General features: G+C 39.1%; 1 protein-coding gene across 1 annotated transcript in view; it reads right to left on the bottom strand.

Moving 5' to 3' along the window:
* Window positions 1–15,465, bottom strand: part of LAMA2 (laminin subunit alpha 2) — a 397,684-nt gene that overhangs the window by 125,612 nt on the left and 256,607 nt on the right. The window contains exons 20-24 of the mRNA XM_075144626.1: window positions 12,908–13,014; window positions 11,646–11,909; window positions 8,523–8,703; window positions 4,965–5,101; window positions 2,267–2,503 (exon numbers count right to left, since the gene is read on the bottom strand). Coding sequence (XP_075000727.1) covers window positions 2,267–2,503; window positions 4,965–5,101; window positions 8,523–8,703; window positions 11,646–11,909; window positions 12,908–13,014 — 926 coding nt within the window. The remainder of the gene's footprint in view (window positions 1–2,266; window positions 2,504–4,964; window positions 5,102–8,522; window positions 8,704–11,645; window positions 11,910–12,907; window positions 13,015–15,465) is intronic.

The raw sequence follows: 15,465 nt of genomic DNA, 5'->3' as shown, positions 1-15,465 counted from the left end.
CTAAATACATACTGTTAATCTACACTCACAGAAACATAGAAGTAACTATATTAGCCTTAAAAGAATCAACAAAGAAACATTTCTATTTAAAAATGCCATAAACCCCCATTTTTTCTACTTAGTGCTTACAAGAGCTACAAGATAGACATTGACATACTGGACCTAATCAAGAAAAGGGGCACCAAGATGGTTAGAGGGATTGGAGCACATCACGTATCAGTAGAAGCTGAAAGAATTGAGATACTTCTATTCTTCCATGTCATAGGATGACATAGGACAAATAACACTGATCATTAGGCTGTTTTACTCACATGGTCCATGTAATCAACTCACCCACTTCAGTTTTCTTATGGTTTCACCATCAAATAAATCAGTATTTGTGAAATAGAACGTGATGTTTTCTGTTCAAATACACCAGAAGAATGGGAGGGTGGTCAGGCAGTTTGCACAAAGAGGCTGTGAAATCCCCATCCTCGGAAATAGTGTCGCAGCAATGTCTTTCAAACAAGGCGCTGGACTAGATGACCTCCGTAGGTCCCTTCCAATCTAATCTGTTCTACAGTTCCTCCATTGAGTCTACCCTTTAAACTCAGAATGAAGTGACTGGTGCCCATTTAACAAAAGAATTACCTGGCAATTCAATCATTTAAATTCATCCTTCCATTTTACTAGCTCTTTGTGTCAATACAGTCCCTGAAAAAGAATGAATCAAAATCACAGAAGGAATCTCTAGAGGTCACTTTTAAAAACCTCCTCCTTGAAGCGGGACTATCACCAATACTAGATCAGGTTACCCACGCCTCTTTCTAGCCAATTCTTGAAAACCTCCAAGAATGGGGATTTCACAACCTTTCTGGATAATCTGTTCCAGTGCTGCATAACCCTCCTAGTGATTTTTTTTCCTAATGTCCAACCCAAAATTCCCAAGCTACCATTTGCAGCTGTTGTCCCTTGTCACATCTTTTGCTACTATCAGAAAGGACTTGACTCCATCAACTATTCTTTGAAGTGGCTGTAGGCTTCAATTGCATTTTCTCTTAGCCTCTATTTTTTGCAGACTAAAAGCTCTCTTAGTATATCCTTACAGATCATCTGCCCTAAGTCTCTCTGTAGCCCTTCTCTGGATCCTCTCCAGTTTCTCAACAACACTCTTGAATCAGGTCCTAAAACTGGACACCATTTCCAAGTGAAGTCTTACCAGCACTGAGTAGAGGGGGATAAAGACTTTCCTCCGCTGGTCATGCTCTTCAGGATGTCCTACCTTGCAGCTGCGTTGGCCTATGATATGGCCTATGCATATGATCAATGCATCCAGTAGGCAGTTTGCCTTATTTACAGTGAGAGTACATGGTTGGCTTATATTCAGCTTGCCATTCCCCAAAGCCTGTATGTACTTTTCAGCAGGATTACCAGTCAGCCTTTTTCCTCCCAAACTGTACTGATTCTTGAGGTTATTCCACTCCAGTTCATGACCTTTCTGTTTTCCCAATCATCAAGCTTTTCAAGGACCCTCTAAATTATAGTTCTACTGTTCAGCTTCTCAACCTCTACCTCCTCCAAATGAGCAATATTCTCAAATCCGCTGATGTGAATTCTGTCATCTGTGTCACTGATGAAGGTATTGGCTCTAGGGTACTCTGCTTGCTGGCTACCAACTGCATGTCAAACCACCGATTATTGCCCTTTAAGTCCAGCAATCCACCAATTATCAAACCACCTAAGTGAGCTGTTCTTCAAAGAACAATTCCAAATAAGAATGCTGTGGGTCATGATGCCAAAAGTCTTTGCTTCAGTGATCCTGAATTGGATGCAGTCTACTCAGAAGAATGGATACTACTGCAGTGAATTCTATTTATAAAATGATCAATATTGACTCCTTCTAAGTCAATGTACTATAAAGAACTAGCACTGTGGCATACTGTTATTACTGATGTGTTTGCTTTTAATATGCCAAATATCTGAACAAGAATTGTATTGAATGGGGTTAAATCGGCAACAGTTCTATAAGAACAGGAAGAAATACAAAGTGAGAAGAGAGCCTAGGAAGATGCTATCCTGGCAAGTGTTAGTGTGTGAAAAAGCAACTGATAAGCACTTAAGTCTTTCTTTATGTTAGACTCCTTTCACAGCAGTTAGCAAATGCACTATGAAAACCAACTAGATTTGTTTGCATGTATTATTGGAACAGGCAAGTACAAATGTCAATGAATTTTGGAATAAACTTCTCAGCAGCTGTAAGATCAGCTTACAACCTTCTTTGTCCTACCTTGCAGCTGCACTGGCCAGTATGATCAAGGCACGAGCACTTCCCCAACTCTGTATCACAGCTCTGTGGATCAGTCCCTGCCAGGAAGCACTGACAAGCAACACATTGTGGATAATTCCAGTAACCCAATCTGCACTCAGTGCATTTATCCCCAGAGAATTCAGGGCGGCAGAAGCAACAGCCTGTATTTAAGTCACACTGAGAACTCAGGGCTCCAATGAGGCTGCAGTCACAGGGCTAAAAAGGAGAGAAACACGAAGAAAATTGCAATTGTGCTTCTGAAAAAAAAACAAAACCAAATCCCAACAAAAAAGCAACTCACCTGTTTCAAGTATCTATAAATAAAGTATGGCAGTGAATTTCCACTGTCCGAAGGTAACATATCTGAATTATAAGGCTAGGCATTTATCTTTATTCAACAAGGGTCAAGCAATTACACTAAATACATTTACAACACTGTTTTGTTTTTGAACAGATATTACTTATCACTGATAACTTTAGGCAGTGAAATCAAGTAAATCCAAAAAGGTCAAGACACTGGGACTACTTTGCAGACAAAATTAACTTAAAAACTGAAAGTACTCTCTAAAAAGTGCTTTCTATGTAAATCCTCTGCCTAGCATGTTGAGACCACTTTGCTAAAACTGGAATTGCTCAGGGGCAGTGGTCCCAGTGGGATCTAGTGCAATGTTTATTACTCATCCATCAGACAGGTAACTATCTTCTTTGTACAAACAGGACTCTTAGATGACAGTAATTTACACGGTAAGGGATAGAGATTTAGTCATGTGGCATACTGGGAAGTAAACTTGCTCACAGAATGAGACTTGCGCAGGCATAGAAATAGATGATTTGCCAGGGGGTCTAGATATTGAGTACAGAAGTAAGTAGCAGGGAAAGCTGCAGGCTTCCAAAGAACAGAAGAATCCCTCAGTGCTATTACTGTGACTGTACTGCAAAGTTAGCACAGGACGTTTGCTGTGATCACTGGCGTGACCAGAATCTCATATGGAGAAGTTCAGCTTGCAGAAGCAAATTCAGTGCCAGTACAGGTTACCACAGTAACTGACATGGATAGACTTGCTAAAATTAAGGACACAAAGCTGAAAAAGAGAGGAGGAAAATGTGGATTCAGTTTCTAAGCAAAACTGTTTATTATATGAATACTTAAAGCACCTTTCTTCTGCTCTGAAAAGACCATTTGTAAAGAAGGTGATTATACACAGGAGACATTCAAATTCAGTCTTTACTGAATGCCAGAGAAACTATTTAACTACTGGTTAAATGTTAGACCGCTAGACTACTACCTAACCTAAGAAATAAGACCTCCTGACAGAAAGAACCTTATTCTACAAGATACATTTGAACATAAAGCTTAGCAAGCAAATTGTTCACCATACATTGAAACAGCTTGGTGTGCAATATCAAAACCTAAATTACAATCAGATGTTATGTTTGTTTTGCGAGCAAGCAGTTTTATGCAATGCTCTCTATCCCCCTGATTTACGACAGCCCTGGAAATCTTCTACAAAGAGTGCGAGCAGGAAATTCACATCTCACTTTGCAGAAATTAGCTGCACCATACTGAAAGAGATGTGGGCTGATAGATCATTATTAATTTAGATGGTGGCATGGAACTGCCATACTAATGCACTCACATAAAAGAAAATCAGAGAATTTACTCCAGAGCTCAAACAGAGGTCTTCAACCTCATTAGGCTGGTTTCAGAAGTTGAGTCTATATCACAGCAGCACAACAGAGGTTTCACAAGAGTTTTCCATACATACAAAAAGGAAATCATTCTTGATAATTAATTTGCAGCCTGAGCTACATGACAAACAGCTTTTTAAGAAAGAACATTAATCCTGTATGACCATGTTCAGACAAGACATAGTTTTTTGAAGTAATTGCACCAGTACTATAAATCCCTCATCATCAATGAGAAAGGCAGAGAGGAAAAGGCATTTGAACTTTGCACAATATTCACTGTCACCAGTTTTCAACCTTAACCAAACACTGCTCCCCTTAACTCAAGAGTAGGACATTAACAACAGCTTTCATGGCCTCTTTGACATACTATCATTGTTTTCATATTTCTTCTCTCTTCTTCCCTCCCCTTCAGAATCTTTTTTAACTGTGTCAAACACTGGAATAAGAAGGATTTAAAGGATAATGAGAAGGTTTATTTCCCCATTAAGAACATAGGAAGAAAGTGTATTTTACAGCTAAGGTGGCTGTTTCTTTTCTTCTCTCTTCACTGCCTTTTATGCACAAGTTGAAGCCCTTCTCAAGTAAACTTCAAGTACAAATTCCCAGTGGTAGCACAATTAGGACCCAAGTAAATTTGTTCTGCAAAGGCACTGTCAATTACCTTGCAACTATACATCTATATACATTGTACAAATAACATGGTAACCTCCTTACTCACGTTAAACACAGCTATAATAAAAGAAACCAGGCTCAAGCAGGACACTGACTCAGCATGACAGCAGTATAAACAGGGTGTTCAGTGTTACAGGCTGCATACCTGAGAGAGAGGATCTGTAGTGCTCAGTAACAGATTGCCAACATTTACACCAGACTCTGACACCAAACTTGCAATGCAGAGACAAACCATGATTTACAAACCTAAAATAGTGTTCCAGCTACAAATTCCTGCATTTACCCCATGGGAAAGAGAAAATAGAGATCCACTCACCTTGCAGCCACTGACAATGTCATGGCCCCAGTAATTTGGTGCACATTTGTCACACGTCTGTCCAACAGTATTGGGAGGGCAGATACAGCGGCCACTGATGGGATCACAGTTATTACCAAAACGTGAACACTCACAGGCTTCATGGGAGACAGAAAAAAATAAAGCAGAGGAAAAGTTACCCCTTTATGTGACACCTGGAGATCCTAACAGGGTTAGGATCATTCCACCAAAGCCTTGACCGTTCAGTGAACTCTCAGCTATCTGCGGACACAGTGGGGCAGGAAAGGTAGGGTAAACCCAGAGAAACCCAAACCGGGAGCAATGCAACACAGGTTAACTGAGGTTGAAGTAACTGCAATGAGAACAGAATGGGAAAAATAAAGGCACCAACTGTAGAAGTGCAGAGACTTCTGAGATGGTGCACTCATGTAACATAGCTGCAAGAGCATCACTGTACAGTTTCTGGGCCCACACTGTCTTGTGCAAGAAGCCACCTGACCGCCTCTGTGCCCTTTACGCAGGGAACCTGCAGTATATTTAACACCTTCCACCAATCTGAAATTTCTGCTGCTGTAAGTAAACTTTTCTTAAAGGGCAAAAAAGGTGTTTCAGTTTCTTTTTCCCATTCTACTCCCTTTTTTCTGATTATATGTATTCTGTCTTGGGAGGACATCAACAATGTGACTCTTGACAGGAAACCGGGATTCTTTGCAGATTTTACTCAATTAAAAACACTTTGGTTTTGGAAGTGGTTCCAAGAGTGGTCTTTGCTCCTAATGCATTATTAAGTGAACAACTCATTGGTGCCAAATGCCGATTCAAGGTATGTAAGTGATAAGAAGTTATGGAGCACAAGACACCTAATTAGTTGGAGGAGAGGAACTGGTGCATGGTTATTTTCATACCCACCATCAACATCATCCCTGAGGTCAAAGCAAAAGCATCATAAGCAAACTATGACTCTCTGAGTGATAACCTGTTCCTTGGGGTGTTTATAGGGCAGTGTAACATAATGTTCATTGCTGAAGGCTGTATTTATGTTCATTGCCTTTACTGTATGAAATACATTCTTGTTTTACGCTGAATTGAAGTAAGAGATGTGCAAAGATAGAACTCTTATCTATAGTTCAGATAAGAAGTGACCTTTATTTTTCCCCATCAATGCTTTCAAAATAAGGTAACTGATGCAAAGAAGATAGTAAGTTTTGCCTCCATCATGCCAGGAACAAGACATTTTGCATGCTACATAAAATCTTTTGACACACTGTGGCTTGAAGATGTTTCAGAATACATCTCTCATTGGGAGACTGAGGCTTTCAGATGTGATAGCTTTTCTATGGGCTTCCAGTTCTTACACAAAATTGGTTCAAAAGGCATGGGGGGGAAGAAAGTGATACACCAACATTTTGCATTTTTACTTTTATCATTATTAAAAAGAATATGGAAAAAATACAACACATTTGTTGCAAGCAATAGTGAAATAGAAATCTCTTTTGTATCTTTGCTGCTAGAATGTCAATGCTAACTGATGATGCTTTAGGGGTTTTTTTTTTAGGCTTTATGGTTTTTTATTGCACAAGAAAAAAAATCAAATTATATTCCTTTTGGATAAATGTTAGATAAAAGAGGTCCAATATTTTATTCGATACTTAACTGTCACTATGGAATTCATTTTTGTGCACTTTCTTCCTAGCACAATTTGATATACTTTTATTAAATTTCTGATTTTCTCTGTGATTCATAATTTAATTCCTTTTGTTTTGTCATTTGAAGGAATACATAAAAAGCCTATTAAAAATAAGTGGGGAAAACCCAGCATTTTGAAAACAGAATTCCTCTCCATCTGTTGTATTAACTTTGGAACTTTTAAAAATTTGAATTTTCTGAACATGTTTAGCTGTTGTGGTTATTTAAAATATTTGATGACCACAGGCAGATATATTTCTATTTAAAATATTGTTTGGATTTACACAACTTTCCCATTTCATCACTGTTCCTTATACTCTGTCATTTCAAGTTTGCCAAGAGAGCAGTTAAAATTTTAATGTGAAATCTTGTTAATTGCCCTCTTGTTTTCCTTCCCCAACTGTATGAAATTAACCACATTTTGTAGCATTTCACAATAGTGACATGCTTTTAAACTGTGAAATGCTAGAATAAGAGACTAATCATGAAGATAAACTATAGTATTTTCTTCCCTCCATATATGTGCTAAAGGCTTTAGGACTGCGGTTATAATTTGCATTCTATTTCAAGCTCTCTCACCAGTGAACCTGTGAACCAATCTTTCCCTTTTCCAAGGTGCCAACGTGTTTGCACTTTTCAAGGTGGTAAACGTTGCCTTCCCATGGGAGACAATACCAGAGAGTAATGTTTTGAGATATGATCTATAATCCAGCCTGGCTCAAGGTTTATCAACACTACAGGTGAAATTGAATTTTGCTGCACAGATGTGGGTCTCGAGGCCTCAATGCTCCTTCCATAAAAAAAGGGAGTAAAAAAAGGCAGAGAACTAGGCTTACTGCTTCTGCTGCTGTTCCAGATGGGAAAGGAGGAGGAATAGGATACCGAGCATGGTGATTTCTGCTTCTGGAAAAAATACAGCTGCTGCCTGAAGAATAATAGCAGCAATACCCTTGGCTTCATAGCACTCTGCCATCAGCAAAGAATGCTGCGGAGCCATCGCCATTCTGGCGTCCCAGCAGCCAGCTGCACTAGACAGCTGTCTAGGTCTCCCGTGATCACACCTAAATGTGTCTATGAGACTTTAAAAATACAGTTCTACTAGCAAAGATGGGTATTTCCCTGTGAAGAGACCTATCAATTAGGTTCTTTTCGATGTAGCTGTCTGTACTGCTTTAAGGACAGGAAGCATTCATTTCAGTGTTTGACCTAATGTCCAAAAGGACAAATATAAAGAAGCGGCTGGATATATTTATGTCTGATGTTAGAGTTTCAGCATCTGCAAAAGCATACTTTTCATGTGTTTACACAAGGGACATAGTAGAGAATTTTATTTGAAGATCTTGTTGTACACAAAAAGTATACAAGTAAGCAAGATTCTAAATATTACTGTATAGAAATATAATAAAAAAGGATCAACCATGTAAGGACAGTGAAAGGTTTGGGATAAAACTAGAAGCAAAGGGATTTTTTTTCCCTTTTTTTTCCATTCACATCCCTTCAAGTTGATGTGATTTGGCAAGCACCTTAATCAGCCTTCTATGATACTCTTACCATAACTGAATTATAGGAACTTCATAAAAACTTTTTTGGCAGAAAGTTCTTGGAGAAAAGGACATTCCTGTTTCTTCTAAACGTGCTAGATGATAAGCCATAAACTGACCTTAAAATAGCAGGAATTGCTTGGGTCTTTTATTTTTGCCAGTCACCATCCTTGCCAATTGACTGATTTACAGGGCTGTCTATGAAAATACCTACCGGTCAGGAAAATTCGTTAGGCAATCCAAAACCAGTGAAACTAGAATCTTAGTAATAAATAAATAAATAAACAAACAAATAAATAAATCTGCAATTGTTTGCAAAGAGTTTACATACGAGTACATCCTCCTTCTTCAAAGTTGTAAAATCCATGAGCACAGCGGTCACATTTCTTTCCTGTCACTCCAGGCTGGCAATAACACTGTCCATCTCCATCGCAGTCGAAGGACTTGGAACCAAAAGAATTGCAGTTGCAGGGAACACATCCTCTTGAAGACCATAAGCCAAATGTTTCAGGCTGCCACAGAGAGAGGAAGAGCAGTTAGTACATGGAATGATTACCAGGAGAAAAGAGGAAAAGCTGAGAGTGTAGGGAGATCAGGTGGTTCTTTCCTCTTCATCACTGAAATACTACTATTAGCAGATTGAATTGTAGCGGTAAAACACTGGGGCAAGGGCACTAAATACCCTACACACCTGAAAAAGAGTAAGGATTTCAAAATGTTACCTGATGCTGTAACGAATGTTCTGCAATGCAATGCATTTCCTATGAGATTGTATTTCCGTAAGTACAATTCCCGCAAAAAATGGAATGTATGTCACTGCCATATACATATCCTGTGTCTGGGTTGTCAGATAATGTCAGGCAGAGTTTGTTGCTAAGAGAGTGAATTCAAATTATTGGCTATGAATGGAAATTGATTCAACTGGAAAGTCTCTGAACAACTAGATTTTATCTCCTCTGACCAGTGGCAGCCTCTGTATACAGTATTCTGTAAGTCGAGGGCATTTCTTTTGAATGATACTTAGGAATAACTTTAGAAGAACGTAGATATAATGTATTTGTGTACACTACAAGCAAATAATGGGAATCTATTTTTAAGATAAAAACTCTGTCTTTGGGTTAGGTCTAAGACTAAGATAGAAGTAATCAATGAGCCTCTTTCTCTTCTATCTTCATTCTTCACTTTCTTTTGCATTGAGTACTGTAAAGTTCCTACAGAACCAGAATAGATGTTATCAACTACAGTAATAAATTTCCTCCTTAACTCCACTAGTGGAGTGCAAAAAGTATACTTGTAAAGAAGGGAAGACACATGCTTATTTGTATACTGTAATATGGAGTTCTGTCTGAAGCTTTTAACCAACAGACCGCATGGGTTTCACTGCTCCAGCTAACAGAGGCTCCTAGGAGCAAACCGTACTTGATATTCAAATTCTGAACTCCGTCTTGAGCTAGAGTGACTTAAAATGGGAGTACTTTTCTACCTTTTTTCAGATATGATGATTTTCAGAGAATATTGAAATCCAAATCATATTACTAACTTCACTTGAAATTGACATTACGATATTTAATAGTAAAAATCTATCACGGACTTCGCTAGGAAAGCAAAATGTTAAAAATGAGATATTAAAAAGATCACTGCTAATGAATATAAATGGAACAAAGTGGAAATATTTACTTTTACAATGTACTACTGTGTGACTCAGGCATGTGGTGTCAGATTTTTACCTAGTATACGTCACTACATATTTTTCAAGTTAGTGGAGCTGCACTGACTTACATTTTGCATGGATTTGTTCCACAGTGGAACCCCTAACCACCCGTGTAGTGAATTCCCAGAGATTTCAGCAGGCTTCCATGTAAAAGTCCTGAAATCTGATCTCTGAGGTTAATATTGAAGTTGCACATTCCCATAGAGAATCTGCTGATAGGTATCAGAATACAGGACCACACCTATGATCAGAATTTGGCCTGAAGAATCATATCAACCTAAGCAAATTTTACATATAACCTAAGCTTGATTTTACATATAGTAAAGAATTACACTGATTTTCATTTCCAAATTCTATATTGACATGTTTTGCCAGTTATATACTTCTGCATGACAAAACATGGTGTATCAGAGAGAAAGAAATACTCAAACTCATATAATTAAACTCCAAGGCTCAATTCAATATACAGACTATCTTTAAAGATTTCTTTTCCACAGGAAGAAACACACAGAAATGTGAATATGCAAAAATCTCAGGACAGACATTCAGATTAATGCAGTGAAGTAACCAATGCACAGCATGCAGCTCAGTTCTCAATAGAAAGTTTGATAAGATCTAATAAATTCTGTTTATAAGGGTGAAAGCCAGAAAAAGTCTGATACACTAGCACTCCACACTGCGTGAAGGAAGAAAAGATCACTAGCATGCTGGGTTGTATTCTGTGATGAGCTCTGCACAGTCAAAGACATTTTGATTAGTCATGCAAACCCCCAAGATGAACCCCCAAGTTAAGCCCTCAGCGAAGCTTGTTTACAAACAGAAATTCTAAGAATCACATTTACTGAACAAGAGATAAGATCCTGGATGACAATGAGGAAATACGATAAGTTTTCTGAATATGTTGTTATATTTTGTCCCTGTATCAGTGTATGTCGAGTGTTTGTGAGGGCAACACAGTCACATAATATATGTAAAATGGGTAAAAACTCATGTTCTCTAAGGGAATCCATATGAGCAAACACGGCATGGGTCCGGAGTCTGGCTGAGGAGGAAAAACACTGCCAGGTATTTTTCAACTGGGTGTGTTAAGTGTGAAAGTTTTGAGTTGCAGGGAAAAAACCCAACATTCCTAAAACACTGTTCTTTAGAAGCAACTGCATCATAATTACTTCATTTTAGGAAATAAGTTGCTTTGTTGGTATGTGATAAACAATGAATACTTCTGTCATTTTGGGCATTACATTCAATGGGTACTTCGCCCGGTTAAAAACGGCTCAGATAACTCGCCGTATTCACTAATGAGAACTTTTAACACGAGTTATGCTTGATATTTCAAGATTAGATCTTAACACTTTGCCTCTGGGGCTGATCCTTCTCGTAAACTCCTTAAGCTTTTGGTTCTTGAATTGTTAGAAGAGGAAGTTGTATCCTGCCGAAGGCCATGAAAATCCCACTGATTCCACTGATGTATGTACATCACCCATACATTTTGTGCATACTGCTGTTGGTGCTGCTTTTGGACTTATTCTGCTATTTGACTTTTGGCCTACATTGTCATTTGCACTATGAGAAGCCCTACATGTTGGAAAGTATCCTAAAAGGCTGCCTGTCTTCTGTGTTTCTTGATAATTTCGTATATTGTAGCACACATACCATAAATTTAAAAAAAAAAAGTCTGCGGGAGCTCCAACCACAAGCGAATACGAGATTTCAGCCCATGCAATGCACACAGTTCCTGATTACCGGAGTGGCAGGCCGGTAAGCACCCCGTGGGCACCCACTGGCACTGCTGGCGCCCCATCTCCGAGGGGGGACTCGGATCTGCTGACTGCTTCGTGCATTTTCTTTCAATTTAGGCACCTGTCTGCTGATTTCACAGCGTCTGCCCATGAATCCTGATTTGCAGATACATCTTCCTGACATATCACATTGCAGTGAGATGGATCCTAAAGCACTGCAGCCACAGGGTATACAAAACAGCTTTTCTGGGGCCCAGAAGTAGCTGGGCTTTAAGAATGAAAAGTAAACACTGTTAGAAAGTGAATGTAATGAAACTACAGCAAATAAAAAGAGTACAGGAATAAAGATAGTAATAAACACAGTAGTACACAAAGATTAATTCCAGCCAACGGCCAATATTGTATCAACAAGCTTGACATATTTTCTGTATACATTACGCAATCTGTGCAAGTTCCATTGATATCAACGATTTTTCTTTGAACAAACTCTTTGAATACCGTTGAAAATAGAGTGCAAGCAAACCTCTTCAGAAATTACACAGTTTACGCAGCGTGAAAATGATTCTTGTGATTTCTGCAGAATTATTTATGTGCTTTAAATTACACACACGCGGAGGTGTTCTAAGGACACAGACCTAACCCACAAGTCCTCACGCTGAGCTAGAGAAACATGCAGCCAGCTATAACATATTCCTTAGCAGCCTGAAGAAAACTCTGTGAAAGTTCATGAAACACTGTTTTTTGCAGTGATTTATGAGACAGCAAAACAAGGTCAAGGCAAAAGACACTTTCACCAAAAAAGAATACATTATTTGGACAATACAAGAAGAACCCCTAAGAAAAAACATAAAAGCAGAACATTCACAGCAGAAGTAAATTAGCATCTTGCTTTTTTTGAAAATCAGATGCTATCAGATATTTTGCAGCTTCCTTCATAGAGGGATTTTCCCCCAGAGCTGCAATACTTTTAATTTATTTGTAACAAGCATTCAGAATATAAAGTGTACATACCAAATGTAAAAATGTACCTGTATGTACAGTGAGGCTTAAAATATATTTGCATGCAATGTTCTGCATTTTGTTCTAGAAATCCTTTGGAAAACATTTAAAAAACAGCCATTCTACCATTCTGTACATAAGAACAACTCACATATGTTCTTTAAGTGAAAAATGAGCAAAGAAGAAAAACTATACAAACCGAATCTGTATTTAGTCATGAGAAACAGGGAAGAAAACCGAAAGAAAACAGCATGTCTTGTCACTCACCTGGCAGACATCGCACCGGCGCCCAATCACGTTGGCTTTACACTCGCACTGGCCTGTCCGAGAGTCACAGATCTCTGAGAAGGAGCCATTGATGTGACAGTGACAGGCTGCAGAGGAAGAAGAAGGAGCTGTCAATGTATTTCTTAAAACACGTATGCTGCTAAAGCTATCTTTAACAGACGAATGTTTACAGTGTGGCTTTTGCCACCCTGAGAAACCCAAGAAGGCAGGCCTGAGTAAAGCAGGAAGGTGTTACTCCCATACGGTGACAACATACATTAATCTACCCATAGTAATGTGGAATTTTGCTCCAAATTATTACAGTGAGAAATTTTGCATCGACCTCATAAACAATTTGTTTTATATGTGCCTCTCAGATCAAAAGAGGATGTTTAGGGCACATTACTGAGTATGTGATGATGGAGAATTAAGGCTTTAAAACAGTAACTGCCTTTACATTTTAATTAGTGACAAATTTCCGGACCAAGGGGGTGGTGGGGAAGGCAGGGATCTCTCCTTCTCAGAAGCTGCTCCCTCAGAACAGCCTGGCCATTGCCCCAAACCTTGGAGTGGGCAGGGCAGCACTGAGAGGGAAAAAAAAAAGGGTACAGACCCTTACACAAGGTGTGTACGGGATTTAGCTATGGCAGGTGGGAACGCTACTGCTCCACATGCTGGTCCTGCTGCCCTGGAGTCCAGTCCCTGTTAACACAGTAGGCAGGAAATGTCGGTGGGCTGAGGACCCAGAGCAAGGCTACCTCAAGGGCCTTGCTATGGGGCAGTAACCTCCGCAACCCCCCAAGAGCTCCTCCTCACAGCCAGCACCCTGAGAAAGAGACGGAGGATCATCTGCTCCTGTGACTCTCTGGTGCCTCTGTCTCAGCAACAGCATCGCAGTTCCCAGAGGAGAGGTAACCCAACTGACCAGCCTAACTCATCACAACGCTCTCCCAAGGATTTAAAATGGCAATGAAAAGGAACTGCTGTTTCTTGAGGAAATTAACAATGCTTTTGGCTTCTAAATTCCATGGTTTAGGAGAAGAGAAATTTTTGGGAAGCTTTCTGTCACCCTTTATGTTCTTTGACCGCAATTCCTTTGGTATGCAGAGATTAGGAAAAAAATCCCTTTAGCACTCACAGTAGAGAAGAGGGACGTGATCGGGTGTCACAGGGACTATGACCATGCAGTCACCAATTCCATCAGCGTGAGCTGGTTCCTGCACGTCCTTTTTTTTCCCCAGAGGGGAATTAATCCACATCTCTATATAGATTATCAATGTACTCTGTAAACCAGGGCTCCCATCCACTTTTTGCCTTCCTGCAGTGCGCTGACCGCATGTGTTGGTCTTTTTCTCAACTTGACAGCTTCATTTTAAGAAACACTTAAGAGTCCCAACGGTGAACACGTGGTGGTCACATACTTGCATGCCACAAGGTGCCATTTGAGACAAAGCAGTTATATTTTTTATATTTATAGACTATTACAACAGGAGCTTCCTCATTACTTTATTGGACTTACTACCTTGTAACTGGAAAGGATTATTTTCTGTTCCCCCCCCACACTTTTCAGGTATTCTGCAAAAGTTGCTTCTTTTAAATGAAAGTGACTTTATGGGTTGCTAGTCTGTTCATGGCCTTATTTCTCAAATGTTTGCAAAGATTTCTCATATTCTGGAATAAGTAACAAGAATACGTTGGGCTCTCCTATCAGTCTGGTAACACTTTCAGAGGTTTTGATCTCTTTCTGTTTTGCAATATATTTTAAAAATGTAAACACTTAAAACCACTTCTGCTGTAATTAACATAGCTTCCCTTTTCCTTTTACTCTCACACCGTACACAGTGATAAGTATCATATATATACTTTGAATATCTTTCCAATTAAAATGGTCAGCAGTGAAAGATGATGTGAAAGCTCAGACTCAACAAACCACAATTCTTGATGCAAATTAATAGTATTTCACCAACCTTTTTATATAGACCTCAAAAACCAAAGCTTGTCTTATTTGAATTATTTTGCTTATCAGGCATATGACACCACAAGAATCAAAAAGAAAATTTACACTTATTTTATAAACAGATGAGTTTGTCCTATTTATATTATATATTACCACAAACAGCATACCATGCATTCTTAACTCAGCCACCGATGACTGAGTGCAATACAGTGGTAAAGCAGAATTTGGAAGTCAAGACTTTGATTGTTTTTCTTGGCTCTGGCAGTACATACATACAGAAGAAACATACAGTCAGGGCTATTCATCTACTAAACTCTTACTCAATCTGATAAGCTGCATTTAGCTCACCTAAAGCCTTCCCATGCATTCACCTCTACTGGGAAAATTAGCTATTGTCCAAACCTCCAAGTGGTTTCCATAATACAATACAGCCTGTCAGAGAAATTTGTCTTACTTTCTCCCAAAATGACACTGGTCAAGACACTTCTCATTCTCTCTTGACTTGTATAAATATTTATGTGTGTGTATTTATAATCAACCTACACACTCACTCGCCTCCAACAGTAGTACCTATGCAGTGGCACATAGGCACACTTGAATA

The sequence above is a fragment of the Calonectris borealis genome, chromosome 3 (assembly GCF_964195595.1).
Source record: "Calonectris borealis chromosome 3, bCalBor7.hap1.2, whole genome shotgun sequence".
Classification (NCBI taxonomy): Eukaryota; Metazoa; Chordata; class Aves; order Procellariiformes; family Procellariidae; genus Calonectris; species Calonectris borealis.
The sequence above is the reverse complement of the archived record's forward strand: the minus strand, read 5'-3'. Positions and strand labels throughout refer to the sequence as shown.